The sequence below is a fragment of the Oratosquilla oratoria genome, chromosome 18, assembly GCF_046742065.1.
Source record: "Oratosquilla oratoria isolate Oo_2021 chromosome 18, ASM4674206v1, whole genome shotgun sequence".
NCBI lineage: Eukaryota > Metazoa > Arthropoda > Malacostraca > Stomatopoda > Squillidae > Oratosquilla > Oratosquilla oratoria.
Window position 1 is genome coordinate 63,000,798 of NC_134794.1, and position 22,706 is coordinate 63,023,503.

Here is a 22,706-nt window from a genome sequence, read left to right on the forward strand (position 1 = left end):
CCGCATCAAGTTTTATCTTAAAATCTTGTATAGTGTTTGCACATACTGTTTTGTTGTCTAATTTGTTCCATGTATTAATTGCTCTGTGTGGGAAACTGTTCCTTTTCAAGTTTTTTCTATAACTATCTTTTTTCAGTTTTTTTCTGTGTCCTCTCGTTTCACCGTTGTCCCACACTAACAGGTCATTCCTGTCTAAAACTTCCATTCCTTTCATTATTCTGTAGATAGTCAGCAAATCTCCTCTGTCTCTTCTTTGTTCCAGAGTTGGTAGGTTCAGTTTGGATATTCTTTGCTCATATGTTAGTTCGGCGAGAGTCGGTGCTAGTTTGGTTGTCGCTCTTTGTAATCTTTCTAGTTTCTTAATATTCTTTTTGGTACTGGGTGTCCAAAGTGATGCTGCGTACTCAAGTTTAGGTCTTATTAGTGTAGTTAGTATTTTCTTTATCATTTCTTCATCCATATAAGTAAATGCCACTTTGATTGACCTCGAATATTTTATTTATATGCTTATCAGGTTTCATGTCCTTTCATATGTGTGTGTGTGTGTGTGTGTGTATATATATATATATATATATATATATATATATATATATATATATCTTGATGGCAATCAGTTAAGTCACTAACACGTGTCATGTGCTAGCCCAGGTTCGAGTCCTTGGCCATACCACATTTCAATTTCTGCATGTTGACCTCCTTGAGTCTCTCTCGATGTTGATGGCTTAGAATTAAAATGTATTGTGGTTGATAAATATATATATATATATATATACATATATACATATATATATATATATATATATATATATATATATATATACACACATACAGACGCTCCTCTACTTACATTCATTCGTTTTACGTTTTTTCGATTTTACGTTTGAACTGACTGTAAAAAAAAAATTGTAAATTTTTTTTTGAGTGAATTTTTTAGTTTAGCGCGCTCTCCGTAGTTCAAACGATACTTGCGCATGACGCTGCGTCCATTGTTTACATTGCACAAACAACAAACTAAACATGCCTTGCCTCATCCTCCTCCTCCACCATCTCAATTTATGTTGCTTGAATTTAATTTATTTGAAATTAATGTTATTATTTTACAATGTTATGTGTATAATTAATGATTTAGGGGTGTTTTATAAGATACGGTAATAGAATTTACGGATGTATAGTACAGTAACAACTTACGTTCATTTTCAACTTACGTTCGGCCGTTCGGAATGTAACTAAAACGTAAGTTGAGGAGCGTCTGTATATACATATATATGGGAAGTTAGCTCCTTTCCTTCTATTACATACATATACCAATGGTCATTTCCCTTACAAGGGAAATAGCAAAAAATCAAAGGCATAAAATCCACTACCATCTATTTCATCCCCACATACTCCACTCCCACTCACCTCCCTCCCTCCCTCTTATATCTTGGCTCCTTCTGGATGACGTGTCATTTCTGCATCTCACCCACTGCCCTGGGTCAGAAGCAGTGTAGCAAGACACAGCACATCCACAGCAAGGCCGCTTCATTTAATCGGTAACACCCGTCTGGGGTATTGGCTAAATGTTATTGTGGGGTTAAAACCTGCTAAGTAGCATGCAGCTGATACTTTAGGGTCTATATAGGGCACCCCTACAGACCAGAGCCACACATCAGTTTATCTGTGATAGAGGAAATCTCTATTCATAGAGAAATGATGATACTTTATTATGCCTCAACTGTCCCTCCATTATGCTGTCACCCCCACTCTTGATACTGTCCTGTACCACTTCTCTGAATATTAATTTTCTTTTTTTGCCAAACCCTGTGATGGGGGAAAAGAATACTGCCACCAAGTGTTCCCACTTGAGTCGTAAGAGGTGACAAAAACAGGACAGGGGTAGGACTAGGCATCCTTCTCTCTGTATATTACAATTTGGTAAATACAAACAGGTGAATACACAAGTAAAAATGAGTCTGCTGCAGTAAAGGTTTACATTATTTGTTTTTGGATTATTTCTTCAACTATCTCTGCCAAATGTGTGATACTGACATGAAGATCATAGCTCCTCAAATAATAACTTTGATGTAATTAATTTTCTTACCTATAAGTTGTATACTATGAGGTTTTTTGACATAGGGTGTGGACCTGGTCAAAGGCTGCATCTGTCGCTTATAACAAAGACCACTGCAAACAAAAGCCACGTGATTAATGTCCATTTTATCTATATTCCATTGCTAATAAACAACACTTCCCTCTTTAGGAATATTATTGTGTTGAAGAAGTGGAGTTATTGAAGCAGTAAAGACATTAATGGAGGGTAGCAAAAAGAAAAAATGCATACATATACAATAACCAAAGAAAATAAGAAAGCAAATAAAACATTAGGTTTTATATCCTATAATATTGATTACAAAACTAAAGAAGTAACATTAACATGTTATACTGGGTGTTTGGGATAAATTTGATAATTTTTTTATCTTCTGTCATTTCAGAACCATTTGAAGGATTTAATAGCTGTAAAGTACAACGGATAGCTGATCCTGTGTACTAGTGGTGCGTATGGACAATTGGAAAGCACCAGAATATTGAGAGAGAATGACCTGTATCATGATGATTCGCATCGGACTCAAAAATTCGGAAATCTTAGCTGCAGCTCAGTGCTCCTTCAATACCGTGAAGGCCATGAGATATGAGCTGGAGAATTGTGACGGAAATGTGGAAGCAGTGGCTAGCAGGAAGGATCATGGCAAGTGTTCTGACTGTCCGTACAATGAAATTCGTCGAGAAGCTGCAAAAAAAGGTGTGGGAAGAGCCGGGCAAGGCAATGCAGACCTTGGCGAGAGAGATGGGCGTCAGATTGGCGACTATGAAGAAAGCGCTGAACCAAGAGCTTTGCTACTCCTCATACAAGAGGTGCAGGGGCCAACAACTCATCACCAAGGACCAAAGGAACCACCTTACAAAAGCCCAGAAACTCCTCAACAAGGTCAAACACCCAATCGAGCCAGGAATGCTCTGGTTCTTCTCAGGCAAGAAGAACTTCTGCCAGGACCAGTTGCATAACACGCAGAACAACAGGTAGCTAACCTACAGTCCACACAAAGTCCCACACTTCATGAAGGCCAAGTTCCCTCAAACTGTGATGGTCTTGGTTGTGTTTCCTGTGAAGACCACATCATGCCACCCCACATCTTAGAAGAGGGACTCAGATTCACTTCAGATGGCTATATTGAGTTGCTGTCCACTGTTGTCAAGCACTGGGTGGAGAGGGCGGTTGCAAGAAGACCATGTGTGTGGCAGCAGGACTCAGCTCCATGTCACACCTCCGGAAAAACCCAGAAGTGGCTGTCTGAGAACTTCTACAACTTTACCAGTCCCAAAATCTGGTCCCCCAACTTGACTGACTCCAACCCCATGGACTATTATGTGTGGAGCACAGTTGAAACAGACACCAATCATGCCACCTGCAACACAAAGTACAAGCTGACTGCCAGGATCAAACTGGTGTTCAGGCACCTCTCGAAGGACACCATCAAGGCCGTGTGTGCTGCAAGTTCAGGTTCCACCTGGGGGCTGTGGTGTATTTGGCAAAAGATCCTCTAAGAGATGCATTTTGAATTTTGAGAATACATCAATGTTTGGCCAAGATATGACTTTTTGTTTCCTTTCTGAAAAAGTGTCAAATTTATCCTGAACACCCTGTACAGCAATGGTAAGACCTATTTTAAAATATTGTGTACAAGTATGGTCTCGTTTACAAGTAGACATAGACTTATTACTGGAATTTGTGCAAAGAAGAGCAACTAAACTATCTCCTAGTACTGCTCTCTTAACTTACGAAGACAGACTGAAAAAACTAAATCTACATCCTTAGTTATTTACCTAGTTGTATTATACGGGAAGGGAACTATACTCATAGTGACCCGTCTTTGTAACTTTCAGCATCAAGTTTGTTCTTAAATTCTTGTATAGCTTTTGCACACACTGTTGTCTCATCCAATTTGTTCCAAATATCCACCATTCTGTGTGGGAAACTATTCTTTTTCAGATTTCTTCTATAATTATCCTTTTTGAGTTTCTTTTCATGTCCTCTTGTATTTCTCTTATCCCAACCTTATCCAGATTTTTTAAATACTTAAAGGGATAGATAATCTCAACTTTGATTTTTTTTGTATTAGAAAATAAAAGAACAAGGGGTCATAGCTACAAAATTAAGAAATATAGAGCAAGGCTTGAAATAAGGCAACATTTCTTTAGTAAGAGTGGTAAATTGGTGGAATAAATCACCCAAGAATGTGGTCACAAACACATTGTATAGTTAAAAAAATAATTTAGACATGCATATGACAAATACTATAGGCATCTCTTTATAGTTTTAATCTTTATCTTCACATTCTATAACTTGGCACAATGTAGCAAAGAATTAGTGACTATATTGATAACTAGCTATAACGGTCTAACATTTCTATAATTACAAATAACTTCTTATTTTTAGCTAGACATCTCAAAATTATTCAGACCAAGCATATTCCTTGTATGGTCCAATTGGATCTTGATCTGAAGCATGTTCTTCTGTTCTAATAAGGCCCTTTCCCCCATTTATATGTGTGGCCAGCCAAGGCTCCTGTCTATAACCCATTTATTTTCCCTCTCGCTTAGCTCCTCCTTGCAGATGAAGGGCCAGCCCTGTCCCCCTAGCCACTACCTGGGTCAGAAACAATGTAGCATGATACAGCACCTCCATAGCAGGACCCAACAACCAAAGCCAGTTTACCTCCATTGCTCCATTACATGACAACCCTTCCTACTCGTCCACCTAACATAAGAATAAAGGAAACTACAAGAGACCATAAGGCCCACACTAGGAAGTTCCATGTCCATTTCACCTATCATCTATATCCATAAAGTTATCTAATTTCTCTTAAAACAACCAAGAGTTTCAGCACTCAATACTTGGTTACCAGGTCTATTCCATTTGTTAACCATTCTATTGGTAAACCAGTTCTTGCCTATTTCCTTGTTAAACCTAAATTTGTCTAATCTAAATTATTACTACAGCCATACCCTGTTGTCTTAATATGATGTCCTAACCTGCATCATGCTTCTTAAAGCCCTTGACCCATTTGAATACCTCTATTAGATCACTCCACATTCTTTGTCTTTCCAGAGTGTAAGTTAAGGTGCCTATGTCTGTCTTCATAAAGTAAATATCTAAGTCTTTGTATCATTTTGACCATTCTCCTATGTACTGATTCTATCTATACCATATACCAAGGGCTTCTCCCCCTTATACGGGAGGTAGCCAAGTCAACAGCAAGCACCCGCTCCCACCTATTCCACTCCCATCCACCACTGGTGAAGTAATATCCATTCTACTGGATGGACGCCAAAATTATACTGCATAGTCAAGGATGGGTCTATCACCAGACAGAGTTTAATAACAACTCCTACACTACATCTCAAGAATTTACAAAACAGACAAGATGAAATACTTTGGGCCATGTCAAAATATCACCCATTCTCCACTCGTACGTACCTACATCTTGCCCTCACTTTTCCCTGTTTGAAAGACATTCCCCCTCTACCTAAGGTCTCCTTTACCTCAAAGAGGGATAGTAAAAGTTAAAAATGAAAGTAATCTTCAATTATACGAGAATGTTGTGACAGTTCCTCAGTAGTAACACTGAAAAATAGTGTAGTACTCATACTGTAGCAATGTCCAATTTACACAAAATATAATACATACTGTATACTATGTAAAGGGTATGAGAGTTAAGTATTATACTATACTATTATAATACTATAAGTATTATACTATCAATCTTTTAACTTACCAGTATAATTTTGACCGTTCCACTAATGCATATGATTCGCCATCCCCAATGAACATGGAGCATGAGGCACATATGAAACATTCTGGATGAAACTTATGGTCACCTGCAATCATAACTGGACCAGTGATGATCTGGAAAATGTATAAGAAATTTTACATACATATACCAAGGCTTTTTTCCCCTTACAAGGGAGGTAGCCAAAAAGGACAAGGCATAAAATCATTCCCACCCATTCCATCCCCGAAAACACTCCACACCCCTCCACCCTCCCTCCCATCTTAGCACCTCCTAGATGACGGGTCATCCCTGCACCCTGTCCACTGCCCTGGGTCAGAAGCAGTGTCGCAAGACACAGCACATCCACAGCAAGGCCGCTTCATGAAATCGGCGACCTCCCCTCTCCGTCCCCCCATATAAAGGAGAGGACGGGGAGAAATCCCTTCGGGCTGCGTCAAAATTTTTGCTCACACACACTACCTCACCCCCCATTCCCCCGTCCATTCCACCTCATGCATCACAACATTTTCCATATACAACCATTCTCCATTCACCCGTCTTCTGTCCTCTCCCGTCCTTCCTCAACAGACATTCCCCTCTTCCCCAAAGCCCCCTTCACCCCATCCATCCATCTCATCCTAGGACGTCCCCTCATGTTCACTCCCTCCACATCTGCCTTCCACACCTCTTTTACTAGTCTTTCTTCACTCATTCTTTCCATGTGTCCAAACCATCCTAATATTCTTTCATCAACCCTATCTCCCAGCTCCTTTTCCATCCCTGTTCTCCTCCTCACCTCCTCATTTCTCACTTTATCTAGCCTAGTAACCCCCATCATACTTCTCAGACACCTCATCTCAAACACATTCAAACTCCTTCTCTCTTCCTCTCTTATGTTCCATGTTTCTGCCCCATACAACGCTGTTGGCACAATCACTCCTTCATACAGTCTCCTCTTAGCATCCATTCCCAAATTTCTATTCTTCATTACACTCTTTAATCCACCAAGGCATTTACTCGCTTCTCTCAATCTACATTCTACCTCCACTTTCACTCCACCTTTTCCTGCCACATTTGCACCCAAATATCTAAAACTTTCCACTTCCTCCAGTTGCTCTCCCTTAATGCTCACTTCCAGATTACTGCCACTTCCACCCCTTGTACATCTCATCACCTTACTTTTACCCACATTTATCTTCAGCTTTCTTCTATCACACACTCTCCCAAACTCTGTCACCAACTTCCTCAATCCCTCCTCCGATCCTGCCACAAGCGCAGTGTCGTCCGCAAACAACAGCTGGCTCACCTCCCACTTTTCTCCATTTTCCTTAACCATCTCCAATCCCTGACCCACTACCCTTGCATTCACCTCTCGCACCACCCCATCCATGTATAAGTTGAACAGCCAGGGTGACATAACGCATCCCTGACGAAGTCCCACCTTTACCTCAAACCACTCACTCTCTCCATTTCTAATCCTGACACAAGCTCTACTACTCTCATAAAAACTCTTGACAGCTCCGAGAAGCTTTCCTCCTATCCCGTATATCCGCATAACCTCCCACAGTGCCTTTCTGTCTACCCTGTCGTAAGCCTTTTCCAGATCCATAAAGGCCCAGAAAACATCCTTCCCCTTTCCCATAGCTTTCTCACATATCTATCTTACCACAAAAATCTGATCTACACAACCTCTACCTGTCCTAAACCCACACTGTTCCTCACCAATTACTCCCTCTGTTCCTCTCCTAATCCTCTCAATCAAGATCCTCCCATAAGCCTTCCCAACTACACTTAACAAGCTAATCCCTCTGAAACTACTACATTCACACTTGTCCCCCTTTCCCTTGTAAAGTGAAACTATACAAGCACTCCTCCAGTCCTCTGGCACTCTACCTTCTCTCCAGCAAACATTAAATAACCTCACCAGCCAGTCCACCATCACTATACCTCCTTTTATAAGACATTCTGCATGGCATCCATCCATACCAGGTGCCTTACCTGCTTTCATCATCTTAACTGCTGCCTTCACTTCACCCTTCCTTATTTCTCCTCCATTTTCCTCACTCATCACTCTCATTTTCTTAGCATTTCCCACTGCAGTTATCTTTCCCTCCCTATCCTCCTTCACATTAAGCATACATACATACATATACCAAGGCTTTTTCCCCCTTACAAGGGGGGTAGCCAAAAAGAAAAAGGCATAAAACCATTCCCACCCATTCCATCCCTGAATACACTCCACACCCCTCCACCCTCCCTCTTATCTTAGCACCTCCTAAATGACGGGTCATCCCTGCACCTTGTCCACTGCCCTGGGTCAGAAGCAGTGTCGCAAGACACAGCACATCCACAGCAAGGCCGCTTCATTAAATCGGCGACCCCCCCTCTCCATCCCCCCATTGCATAAAAGAAGAGGACGGGGAGAAATCCCTTCGGGCTGCGTCAAATTTTGCTTACACATACTACCTCACCCCCCATCCACCTGCCCATTCCACCTCATGCAATCACATCATCATCCATATACAACCATTCTCCATTCACCCGTCTTCTGTCCTCTCCCGTCCTTCCTCAACAGACATTCCCCTCTTCCCCAAAGCCCCCTTCACCCCATCCATCCACCTCATCCTAGGACGTCCCCTCATGTTCACTCCCTCCACATCTGCCTTCCACACCTCTTTTACTAGTCTTTCTTCACTCATTCTTTCCATGTGTCCAAACCATCCTAATATTCTTTCATCAACCCTATCTCCCAGCTCCTTTTCCATCCCTGTTCTCCTCCTCACCTCCTCATTTCTCACTTTATCTAGCCTAGTAACCCCCATCATACTTCTCAGACACCTCATCTCAAACACATTCAAACTCCTTCTCTCTTCCTCTCTTATGTTCCATGTTTCTGCCCCATACAGTGCTGTTGGCACAATCACTCCTTCATACAGTCTCCTCTTAGCATCCATTCCCAAATGTCTATTCCTCATTACACTCTTTAATCCACCAAGGCATTTACTCGCTTCTCTCAATCTACATTCTACCTCCACTTTCACTCCACCTTTCCCTGCCACATTTGCACCCAAGTATCTAAAACTATCCACTTCCTCCAGTCACTCTCCCTTAATGCTCACTTCCAGTCTACTGCCACTTTCACCCCTTGTACATCTCATCACCTTACTTTTACCCACATTTATCTTTAGCTTTCTTCTATCACACACTCTCCCAAACTCTGTCACCGACTTCCTCAATCCCTCCTCCGATCCTGCCACAAGTGCAGTGTCGTCCGCAAACATTAAGCAACTCCCTAAAATATTCTGCCCATCTTCCCCTTACTGCCTTCTCCTCCATTATCATCTCTCCATCTGCATCTTTTACCTTTTCTTCTCTACTTGATTCGCCTCCTCTTCCTCTCTTAATTTCTTTCCAAAACATCTTTTTTTTACTTCCAAAATTTTCTGTCATACTCTTACCCCATTTTACATCTGCTCTCCTCTTTGTCTCCTTTACCTTTTTCTTTACTTCTCCTTTCTTTTCCCTGTACGTCTCATATGACTCCCTCGTCCTATTTTGTAACCAATCTGTGTAAGCTCGCTTCTTCTCTTCTACAACCTTCTTCATTTCCTCATCCCACCATTCACTACCCTTCCTTCTATTTCCTCCTGACCTTCTTGTTCCACACACCATCTTTGCACACTTTGTGACTCCCTCCTTGAACCATCCCCATTCCTCCTCCACACCAACCTCTACTCTATCCTTCACTCCCTCCCACTCCTCCTTCAGCTTCCTCTTGTACTCCTTCTCCTTTTCCTCTTCGTTTAAAGAGTTCACTCTAAGCACCTCCCTACCTTTTGTCCCTTTCCTCTTCCTCCATCTGTCCTCCACTCTCAACTTACCTTCCACCAGAAAATGATCTGATATTCCCCCACCCTCTCCCCTTAGCACATGTACATCCCTAACTCTTCCTATCATAATCCTATTTACCACTACATAGTCCATTAAAGCTCTATCTACCACCTTTCCCTCCACCACCCTCTCCCATGTGTACTTACGCTTGACTTTCTTCCGAAACACTGTATTTGCTATCATCAACTCTCTTTCTAGACACATTTCCACCATCAACTCTCCACTACGATTCTTTCCTGGAACTCCACATTTCCCAACCACTCCATCAATTGGCTCCTTTCCTACCCTAGCATTAAGGTCTCCCAGTATTATTACATTTACACTTCTCCCTAAACCCTCTATGCATCCATTTAAATCTATCCAAAAGGCCTCCCTTTCTTCTACATTCTTCTCACTACCAGGCCCGTATGCACTTACAAAAACCCACATCTCCTTTCCCAGTTTCACCTTCATCCACATTATCCTTGAGGAAACTCCTTCCACTCCACTACACGCTTACCTATCTCTTCACTTACTAGTATAGCCACCCCTTCCCTCCCTTGCCCTCTCTTCACTCCTGATAACCTCCCACTTACACTCCAAAACTTACAATCGCCCTTCCCTTTCAGCTTAGTTTCACTCAAAGCCAACACATCCATCTTTCTTCTCACAAACATACTACCTATCTCTTCCCTTTTACTCTCATCTGTACCACATCCACGCACATTAAAAGAACCCAAACTTTAGGGTGCTGGTCCGAGGCCTTCCAGCCCCTCTTATGCCTCTTATCCACAACTGCCAAAACATTTGAATAAGGAGGATTTTTTTTTTTACACACACACACACACACAGCGGGGAGAGGAAGAGAAAGAAAAAGGCAGAGGCTGACATAATTCTCTATTTGTGTCTGCCACTACACAACCATAAAACAATACCAACACAAAACGGCCTGCCCCTAAATGTTTACAAAGCACCGAGGACATAAAATATACCCTCCCATGTCCCACATTAATACAATACATCCCCTTCACCTTGATATCTATGGGAAAACCCAAAGACTGTTGCTGAATGTACTGAATCCATAGGTTTCATGCTTTCATAAGAAACTTGTGGCAATAGAGTAACACAAAATGAAAACTTACCTCCCCACAGTCCTGACATGCTTCTCCATATTTTTTCAAATAGTCATTTTTGCAGAAAAGGAGGCCGTCCTTCTCAAAATACCAGCTATTGAGCAACTGATCACAAGCGCTACATCTGTAAAAAATAATAAAATAAATACATACATATAACAAAGGCTTTTTTCCCCCTTACACGGGAGGTAGCCAAAAGACAAGGCATAGAAACAACTCCCACCCATTCCATCCCCTACATACCCCACTCCCCTCTACCCTCTTATCTTGGCACTTCCTGGATGATGGGTCATCATTGCACCTTGTCCACTGCCCTGGGTCAGAAGTAGTGTCGCAAGACACAGCACATCCACAGCAAGGCCGCTTCATTAATTCGGCAACCCCCCCATCTCCATCCCCTCACGTAGAAAAGGAGAAGACGGGGAGAAATCCCTTCGGGCTGCATCAATTTATTTCTCATACATATTCCCTCACCCCCCATTCCCCACCCACTCTCACTCATGCATCACAGCATAATCCATACACAACCATTCTCCATTTACCCCTATCTTCTGTCCTCTCACATCCTTCCTCAACAGGTATTCCCCTCTTTCCCATTGCCCCTTTTACCCAATCCATCCATCTCATCCTAGAATGCCCCCTTATGTTCACTCCTTTGCCTCCTTTATCTTATGCTTTACTCCTCTTCTCTTTACTTTGTACCTCTCATATGATTCCCTCGTCCTAATTTGTAACCAATCTATGAAAGCCTGCTTCTTCATAACTTTATATTTATTCTTGTGGATTTTTTCTATGTTCATTTATATGTTCTATGTCCCATGTATTTTGAATGTGTTTTTACTTATGTAAATAATCATTAATTTTAACAAAGAATTTGATTACCCCTGAGATTCTCTAAATCCCCCTTGTGTGAACTGCTTAAGGTAACACATTTTTCTTTCTGTGTCTTGATTAGCATAGCCCATAGGTTGGTTACAATACTGACACAGTATATACAGATTATTAATATACATTCCATATTCACCTGAAGCAATCTGTATGCCAATCCTGGCTAAGTGCTGAGAAAAATTCGTCATCATCAATGACATTCATGCAGCCACCACATGTAGCTGATTCCATCTCATCTCCACTTTCCTCTGCAATAAAGTTAAAAGTTAGTCAGTACAATAAATTATACATCTACTTCATTAAATTTTCTATTTATGGATGAAAATTCAAATACTTCATGACATATGCCATAACTCTTCCACAACAATGTCTTATTCCAAGTCCTTTGAAATACATTACAGCTTCTCTAAGAATGCAATGTTTCAATTACAGGATGATGATTCTCTATGACATCCTTCTTACAGGACCACATCATGTAGGTACTCATTGTCACTCCCTGCTTACACCACACTATATCATAAACAAAATCTTAAGTAAAACTGACAATGTTGTATTACAATAAGAGCTTTGCAATGCAATAACTTCTCTAAGAGGGAAATATTTCCATCAGACTTCATTCCATTTATCTACTTATTTTGGGCACTTGCACTAGACTAGGCTTCTATGGATATCTTATGTTACATTAAACTAGGCATCAGTAGATACTTTATATCACATACACATGTTCAGTTTACAGAACTGGAGATGTGTATGTATAATCAAAACTGAGATAAAACTTGCCTTCAGATGTTTTACATCATGTAAAAATTGTCATTACTTTCTGGAAATGTAACTTACCCATTTTCCTAAAACTTTATTCACCTCACTATGAAACCAGGTTCTATAACTACAATAACAATGATATGTTATCACAGACAGGTCACTCACTCCTCATACCATACCACACAAGCACAGTCCACTGAATGCAATAAAAAAAAAAAAGGTCCCAGTAACATATTACTCAGCTGTCTACAATTACTTACATGTAGGTACAAATAATTTTGCCAACTACATACACACTTGTGCCACATTACAAGCATCCTAAGACTGACCATCAAACACTATATTCCATCTAACTCTCTTAAACATCCACTCAACAGAGTAATTCCTCTCACAACAAACAAGAACCACACTTCAGCTGATATTTGAAGTTAATTTTAAATTTATTTTGTTTGAAATGCAGCTCAAACATATGAACAAGTACATTATTGTAAGTTATAGGTTTGGTTAAGTTTGATTTGGTGGGTTAGGTTAGGTTTGGTTAGGTTATGTAGGCTTGGTTAGGTTAATAGCTGACCACAAGAGGAAACATGGCACAACTGATACAATACCGTATTCACTATTATGATCAGCTATGGATATGGCAGTGACGTAAACATTGACATTACATTTGCACATGCTCAGAACACTGTCATAATTCTAGCCATGAAAATTCAGAGTACATCTGCCATACTTATATCCTGTGCACATCCTTCATAATTGTCCCAGCTGTAATCACCACATAAAAGACACTGAACACCTCATCAAACAATACTGTACTATGGCTGTACCCTCACAATAATGGAATATTTCTTCCTGAGTGCCTTATGGACCAATCCAGTGGCTATTGCAGTTTACCTTGGAGCTCTAGGCCTCCTGCAAAAAGACACAGTGGCAGTGGCAATGAATTGGGTCAATGAATTGGCTGACTATGCCAGGAACCTTGATTATACTTTTCCTTTATATTGTGGTTATTGGCACTATTAACTATTTCTTTAATTTCCATGGCATCCATTCAGTATCATGAGGGTTGAATAGGCAGTTTGCATAAATCCCACCTAATCACAAGTTTCCAATGATCTTTACTTAAAAACAACAAAAACCTATCCCAAAATAAAGCCATTTCTGATCAAGTATATCCATATTCCTACCAAATGATAATCCCTATATTGGATAAGAAGCATAAACATATAACCTAAATAATACTGTAAATCAATAAACCTAAGTCACTCGATACATGAAATGGTATATTTTCTAAAACAACTAATCCAATATAACCATCATCCACGAGTACAACTAGGTTTAAATGACAACTGCATAGCAACACTTGACAACCTGCCACCGACCAATTGTCATCAATAACTCACAGACCAGAACTGTCATGAACTATCTAAAACATGTTACTATTATTATTATGGGAACTAGATTAAATACAGTATTGTAATACTATCATTATGCCACCTCAACAACCCGCAGAAGAACTGCTGTCATTCTACCACTATTATTCATACACACCGGATATAATTATTGTCCCCAAGCTATTATTTTACGTCCAATAGTCATTATTCCTTAATATAAACATTATAAAACTCCTCTAAGAGAGTTCTAAGACTCTTGTCAACTTGAAAATACATAAGCTACCATTGTTTACTGTAGCTCCCTCCTCCTCCATGTTTGGATGTAAACATATCATTCCGTGTTCTCTTGTAAAATACAGAGACGGAAACATGAAGTTGAAAGCTGCCAAAGAAGTAGAATGTTTTTTTCTTTAAAACCTTATTACAATTAGCAACTTAAAATTATTTAATAATTACATGATTAAGATTTACGAAAAAAAACATTGATATAGAAAGAAGAGTTGACAAACAGGAGTCACAATGGAAATATGTTAAAATGCATACTGTGTCATTCCTCGCAGTTTTATACATTATATATTTAGATATGTATATTAAATTACAAAATAAAAATAAACTAAGTGGTATAACACGTTTTACAAATATAAGACGACGAATGTTTCTTATTGCTTATCATTAAGGATAAAATATCTGCTCATGAATACTGCCCAATTGTTAAAATACGCTGCAAATTAATTTACATTGTTTACTTGAAATGTTTCTATTTCTACTTTTTCACACAAATTCATTCATATTTATGAAAAAATCTACATGATCTGAAATTATTTTAAGTTCGTTGCTGTCCTCTTGATATTCGCACGTCGCATACAATAAACCTTGTTTTCAACCTTGTCTGCTATAAGCACTTGTCTGCTATCTTTGTAGTTAGGTTAGGTTATGGACACAATATCGTTATATAATCGTAGATATGTTGGGAGGCATGTATCTATGTGTTTTAATGTCTGCGTGAGTCGATAGGACATATACAATGCATGCCCTCGTTTGCCGCGTGCGTGCGTGCGTGCATTCAAATGTTCTTGCTGGACATACGGCAACGTCAGTTATAGGCACAGTGATATCACTACAAACACTTGTTCGCAAGTTGTAAAGTCATGTGACACCTGCCTGTGAGTTGCTCCCCTCGTCATTGCGTACTGTGTCAGTAAATGAACTCTATCCTTTATGTGCTGGCTTGTAGTGAATTAGTGTGAAATCAGCGGTGGATTCAGGTTATTTATTATTATTATTATTATTATTTTGTAGGGGGGAGGATAACCTGAATTTTGTAAATATTGTTGACGTTTGGGAGGACTAACCTGAATTTTGCAAATATAGATGACGATTTTTACAAAGGTACTCTGTAGCACGAATACGATGATTTTTAATATATACTGAAATATATATTCTCACTTGATTTATTTTCTTTCAAAATATTGGGCGAAAGTAATACTTAATCTTACATTTTTAAATGTTTACCCTCAATAATATTGATTGTTGAGACATTGTGATAAGTTGAAAAAGGTGGAAAAAGAGAGCCACGGGTCTCGTTCCGAGTTTATTCCTGACCGGTTTCGCTTGTATCTTCTTCAGAGGAATGTTACTCTGAGAATAAAGCTGGCAGTATAAGTTGGTTGACTCCGCGTTCCCTCTTTGTGGGGGTCCGTTGGAGTTAACAAAGAATTAATGAGTGAGGTTTTGATCTATAATGTTACAATTTATAATTTCTTGAGTATGATATTGGTTTAACACAAGTCATATTATACTCAAGAAATTATAGATTGTAACATTATAGATCAACACCTCACAAAGAGGGAACGCGGAGTCAACCAACTATGTATACTGCCAGCTTTATTCCCAGAGTAACATTCCTCTGAAGAAGCTACAAGCGAAACCGGTCAGGAATAAACTCGGAACGAGACCGGTGACTCTCTTTTTCCACCTTCCTCAATAATATGTTGAATATCCTTCCAATTATTCTCACTGAAGTGTTTTATCAAATCCTGGGGGGAGATCTGTCATTGTATTACTGCTTTCTGTACACGAGGCAGGTACTCAACCTCTGCAATGAGATAATGAAAGAACATTTTTTTGGGGGGGGAGGCTCTTGTTCCCACTCCCCCCGGATCCACCATCGTGTGAAATAAATGTCGGAATTGGATCACTTGTGTTTATCTTTATTTAGTAATTGAACGCTGTTCTGCATGTGCTGGCTTGTAGTATTGAGTGAGTGTGAAATAAATGTTGGAACGGGACCACTTGCGATCTTTACTCCACAGTAGGCCCTAATCTCCTTTTTCGTAACGATTAGCGTTTCTGGAGTGTGGACTACCTAGGCTAGACCAAGGTAAAACGAAGTAGTATTCTTTTTACCTTGGGCTAGACCACCCGATCGTGCGGGATCGGTTTTTGTGGGAGTGGAAAAGAAGTCTGTAGGAAAATGAAATGATAGTAGCATATAAAATGAGACTATTGCCAATGAGCATTTTTAAAATAGATCTATTAGGGCTTGCATCGTGGCTCTAGACTTCAAGAGGCATGTGGCAGGAGACTTGGACATTGAGGTCTGCATCTATATCAAACAAATGCGGAGAAAGTGTAGATTTTTTTTTTTTTGTGATAGGTAAACTGAAACGAAAAAATGCAATGTAAGAAAAATTTAAAAGTTGGGTCACTTATTGTAGAGGAAAAATATATATAGTATATACATGTTTGTGCATGTGAGCAGGATTTTTGTTCGCTTGAAGTGTGTACATTTCCCACGAGAAGTGAGACGAATTCACTTCCCGCATGCAATAGTGAATATGATTGGCGATATTTACATGGTTATACGTGATTTCTAGTGTAGCACGGGGGAGAGACGCAGCTAGCAAATAGTCTGTACGATGTCTGGGTGTTATGTGTCAGATCAGGTGTTTATGTTTGGCGTGCAGTCTTTCTTGGTGTTTCATGTGTAGATCATGTTTGTGTTGGTTGGGTGGACAGATATTAGCAGCTAAGTGTAGAAACTCAAAGGTTCTGAAGTCGTTCCATCGCGAACTTGTGATGAATCGGACTGCAGCATTCTGGACCTTCTGATGGGAGTATAGGGCCATTTACACGGCCAAACTGTTTGTCAAACCCGGTTTGTCAAACAAGCGTTTGAAGTGATGTCAGACATTGTGAATGGGGTATTTGGTTATCAAACACGTTTGACAAGCGTGTTTGACACCAAATATCCCATTCACTCGGTCCAACATCACTTTAAACACTTGTTTGACAAACCGTTTGATCGTGTATATGGCCCTTATGTGGGGCATGTAATCTGCCCCAATCCCGGGAACTAGTACAATAACGGCCTGACCAAAGCTTAGTACAATCGACGCTTGGTGATTAGTGTTGCAGCACAGCATTAAGAACCACCAACGTATTTTCCCCAGAATTTATAACTGGTACATTGGTTGGACAATTGCTCGTAACTGTGTGTTTGGTTACACGGTCGTGAAACAGTGTGAATGGGTTGGTTCAAACGCCATTATGATAACCTGTTTACCATTTTCGGAATTTTCACTATGTTTATGAAGTTGGTATGATGTGTGTGTATATACAGGCGCGGATACAAGGGGGGCCCGGGCCCCCCACAACGCCCCGAGTATGGTACACTCATCTCGAGTTTGATTCTCCTTGGATAAACACTTTTCAGTGCGAATTTATGATTTGAATTATATTTGTGAATTATATATGATTTTACATACAATTACGAGCAAAACAGACTTAGGTTTCTGGACCAATCTCCAAGCCAACAGCATTATTCTTGGGGTTGAGATATCGGCGTGTTTCAAGTATCGGTCCCCAAATAACATTCCTGGATCCGCGCCTGATGTGAAGCTGTATTTTGCTATGGAAGAAGCACAGGGCCGGGACATTTTAAACGGCGTGGGGTGTGCGGATGTGGTGTGAATACGTTCCATTTATATGAGTGTTTTAACAAATTTTATTTCATCATGACCAATCAAAAAATAGGTTATGTGCGATTAAGTATAAAAGATATACATGTGTGTTTTCACTTGGCTATGGATCCATATTTTGAGGTAACATAATTTTAAAAGGCCTTAAAGGCCGTCAAATTGTAATTGCTTGGGAAGCACCCTTGGTAAAATTAACTTTATGGCTATTAGGAAACAGTCCTTGTCGAAGTTAGTGGGATTCGAAATGATGACACCAATTACCCGTGATCAGAACACAGTCTTAATTCGCACGGCCGTCCATATAAAGTAAAATGACAGAGTTAGATCGTAATTTGGAGACTATTACTGAAAAAAGTTGCTAGTATTCTTAATACTTGACGGCAAAAAAACAGCAGGCCTGTTTTTGTTTTCATACAATTAATGTTTTTGCACATAGTCCGTCTGTAATATATTCTCTACATGAATATCAGCTCTCACTGCATTATATGAACATCCTGTTGAAGTGTCAATAAAATGTTAATTACATCAGTATATATGACTCCACATGTTGCTGCGTTCTGTTCTTAACCCCCATCAGTGAAAGTGAAAACTATGAATCTACCACGGTAAGTAAATAATGGGGATATTAAGTTTGCATACAACAATGTCTATAGAGTAATACAAAATATTAAGTAATGGACCCATCTAACTCCCATATCAACTACCTCACGCAGCCTGTCTGGCATAGAGGACATCAGATTCCTCACAAAGTGTGGTGTGCAACGCGTTTAGGAGAATCTCCATTTACAAGGTCGGAGAAATGATAATAATAGTAGAGGGACGGTTCACGGGACAAAAATGTCCTCCAGACTATTATATTTGTGCACGATCGTTACCCAGTTCACATGACAAGAGTAGTCCATGAGTGGTTCGCAGGTCAGGAGAACATAGAACTAGACTGGCCCAACAACGATCGCGACTGCAACCCTATTGGAAATAAATGTGGGAAATGGAGTGAATACGTGGGAAGACAATGAGGATAGGCGAGTGGATGAGTTGATGGTCCACGGTAGCTGTGGTGCTCGTCAGCCAGTTCTTCATCTGATTTGGTCTGCCAGGTGAACTGCATACTGACCAGGGGTTCCTGGTGTTTACCTCACCACCCTTCCACTCATATATATATATATATATATATATATATATATATATATATATATATATATATATATATATATATATATATATATATATATATATATCACAAAAATTACTGAGGACCACTGGGAAAGAGAGACGTATTCCACGCGTTTTGTCTATATAGACATCTTCAGGGAATACAGACATATTACAAAAAAAAAACAATATAAAAACAACAAGAGAATGAAAGGAACTAGACGAGGTCACACAGTGACATCACTCATCAAGTGGAGCTAATTAGGGTGCCTAGGCTGTCCCAGGTTCTCTGCGACTTACTGAAATATTTACAATTTTATTAATGATAAAATTGTTTAACCACAAAAAAACATTCATATTGTGATCAAAGTGTTTCTTAATGCAACAGAATTCAATAACTTGTCTTTCTAAAACCGATTTGGAAGACACAATTGTCTTTGTGTTGTCCCAGGCAATTTATTACTTCTAAAATATTTCTAACATCCCAATGTAAACGTATCAACAGCTTCAATCCCTTCATCATCGGCTTCACTTGAATTATCAGCAAACCTGACTCCATCATTAAAAAGGTCACTATTAGACTCCTCCACAGGCGCCACTCCTGCTAAATCATTTTCATCTAAAAGAAAGTCATCAACATCTCTGGACAGATTTATCATAAAAACTTCAGCCTCTCAAAAGGGAAATCTCGACAAAGTTGCAATAATTGTATTTGCTACAAATTCACCATTTCGTCTTGTTCAGCATCCTCAGTTTCTCAAGATGGTTCAGAACCTGAAGCCAGGTTATATTCCTCCATCCAGAAAAGATATTGCTGATAAGTACTTGGATCTTGTGTATTAAAAGGAATATAAAAAGTGTGCAGATGACCTGAATAATGAAACTGTATGTCTTTCAATTGATGGGTGGTCTAACATCCATAATGAGCCCATAATATGTGTCACTCTAACAACATCCACTGGTCAGATTTATTTAGTTGACACAATAGATACATCAAGGAAACCTCACACTGCTGAATATCTTCTACAACTTGTACAAAATTCGATCAAGAAGGCTGAACAAGATTTTGGTTGTCACATTGGAAGTGTTGTGACAGACAATGCAGCAAATGTCACCAAGATGAGAAAACTCTTGGAGGAATCGAGTGAACCTGAGCATACCGTCCTCACATACGGCTTATACCGTTCCTTGTATACTTGTGGCAAGTCTATATAACACTGCTCCTTATATTGATATGCTAAAAATGTCCTTTAGCAATCAGATCGCATATCAGATAGTAATCCCACAATATTTAAAATCTATAAAAAAAAACTATTTAAATCAAATAAATCTGATTTAGATAAAAAAAATAGATTTTTTATATTTTTAAAAAGATAAAAAAAAAAAAAAAAAAAATCGCCAACCCTGGTGTCCACTAACCTTATACAATAATACCTGTTAAGTCTGGCTAAAATTGGCATTTCAAAGCATAACAGTGCCTTAAAAATAGTTTCTTATTTCACTATAAAAGTTTATATTAACTTATACTGCATTGAATAAGTCAATAGTTGATATATTTGTCCTATATACAATGTTAGGTTTCTAGTTTTGATATATCTGTCCAATATAAAATGTTAGGTTACAAAGAAAGCAATGGCCTCCGCTAGCGGACCCAGGGATCTGGGTGCGCACGTCCTGTGTAATAGTCCTTGATATATATATATATATATATATATATATATATATATACACAAATATATATATATATATATATATATATATATATTCAATATGACAGCAGTATGATATACGGTAACTGAATGCTGCAAGTTATATTATGTGTGTTAGTGATGCATTTATACTGCATGGAATGATCAAGCACAATTAATAGTTAAGCACCGGTGGTGGTGGTGGCAATTAGGGGGCCCCCTAAATTAATCCTGCTTAAAGCCCCATAGTGGTTTGGGACGGGCCCGGACATAATAGAGTAATGGTATGGTGAAACACTTCAACCGTACGACCCTGGTTGACGAGCTTACCAAATACTGGGGCGAGTCAGCAGGACTGGGATATCTGGCTCCTTTGTCTCCTTATAGTTTACTTATCCACCCAGCACAGGGATACGGGGAACACTCCAGCTCACCTCATGTTCGGGAGAAAGCTTTGCCTCCCTGTTGACTTGATATGGGGAGGCCCCCCAGGTTATTGTATATCCATTTTCATAGATAAATTCGCTATATTCAGCCTTAGGAATTATGAAAGTAATGCGTAACTGGAAATGTGTATGTTCGTATGTATGTGTAACAATTCTCGAAGTTTCCTTGAAACTGTAGTTGAACACCATTCCTGAATGCTCATATAATCATCAATTCAATATTTGTAATGTGAAAGTGGGATGAATGTGTAATAGGATATCTTTGCACATATATCTATATTATTATATTATTTTGAGTGCCTGTTGTTTTCTGTATAAAAGGGAATAAATGAAACTAATTGGGAAATTGGCAACTAGAGTTTTCCTGCGTGGACTGGAGTAATGAACAACGTGAAGAACCCGTGTCTCTGTGTCTCCTAACCTGCTACCTAGCCAAGTGGGGACCAGCAGTGGTTGGTTACCCATTCAACAAGATGAAGACCACCCCAGGGGAACAGGAGAATGCGTAACGAAATTACAGCAACATCTGGATGACGTCCGTAGGATTGTGCTAGCATCTTCGTATGGCCGGCCAGGCGATGGTCCAACGCTACCTTCAGCGTGCACAGACAGCCACATAATCTCCTGATGACCTAGTGTGGTTCAACCCTAGTCGAAAACGAGGTCTGTAACGAAATCTTTACCGTGCAGGCCTGAGAAGGACTGTATACCGTTCTGGAAGTTCTGTCGGGGGTCACGTATTGTATTTCCCCAGGAACAGGGAGGTGAGGCAAGGTGGTTCATGTAAACCATCTATAGGAGTACGCTGGGCCAGGTACTTTCACGTAGAATAAAGAAGTAGCTGTTTTTGCGAGTGGCAGTGGAAGTGGTAACAAAGTAGTTATTATCGATAGTGGAAAAGGTATTGAAGTAGAAGTTGAAGGAGTTGAGGCCATTAATGTGGAATTAGAAGGAGCAGTAGCCATAGAACTTCCAGTGACAGTGCAGCCTAAGCGGCTAAGGAAAGGCCAGGATGGTTAATCGATTATGTAGTGGACGGAGAAGAAAACATTAGCAGTTAGGTGTTTTCTGTAAATTTTAGCTTGAGTTATGTGTTTCATGTAAGTGTTAGGTATAAGGATCACCTTTGTAAGATGTGCTTAAATTTGTTAACAGTGGGGGTCGACTGTCTTTGTAAGGGGTAGATAGTATTAAAGGTGTAGGCAAGCATGTGTTAAATTTAATATCTGTGCGAGTCGGTGGGACGTATGTAATGCATGCCCTCGCTTATCACATGTGTGTGTGCGTTCTCGCTGGTCAGGCTACAACAGCAGTCTAGGATACTGGATACGGTGCTGTCTGCATAAACCGCAGTCACACGAGGCGACTGTACTCGCCGTTACAAGTAGCGGCGACTACCCGCCACATGACAGTCGCCGCCGCTACTCGATTACCCGCCCACCTAGCAGTCTAGTAGACTCGTGCCTCTTGTGCAATGCGCAGGCATGTCAAGGGTCAGGCGCCAGATTTTAAACCGACAATCCCGGTCAGCATGTACTGAAATGGGGCAAGATATGTTGGACGAACTTGGAACTCCTTCGGAT

General features: G+C 39.8%; 1 protein-coding gene across 2 annotated transcripts in view; it reads right to left on the reverse strand.

Annotated features, from left to right (window-relative positions):
- The window catches only part of LIMK1 (LIM domain kinase 1), a 52,740-nt gene extending 38,508 nt beyond the window's left edge, over positions 1 to 14,232 (reverse strand). For both annotated transcript variants that reach the window (XM_076202270.1, XM_076202269.1), the window contains exons 1-5: positions 14,141 to 14,232; positions 11,838 to 11,949; positions 10,823 to 10,937; positions 5,814 to 5,944; positions 2,081 to 2,163 (exon numbers count right to left, since the gene is read on the reverse strand). In XM_076202270.1, the coding sequence (XP_076058385.1) occupies positions 2,081 to 2,163; positions 5,814 to 5,944; positions 10,823 to 10,937; positions 11,838 to 11,949; positions 14,141 to 14,228 (529 nt within the window). In that variant the 5' untranslated portion in view covers positions 14,229 to 14,232. The remainder of the gene's footprint in view (positions 1 to 2,080; positions 2,164 to 5,813; positions 5,945 to 10,822; positions 10,938 to 11,837; positions 11,950 to 14,140) is intronic.
- Positions 14,233 to 22,706: the final 8,474 nt, after the last annotated feature.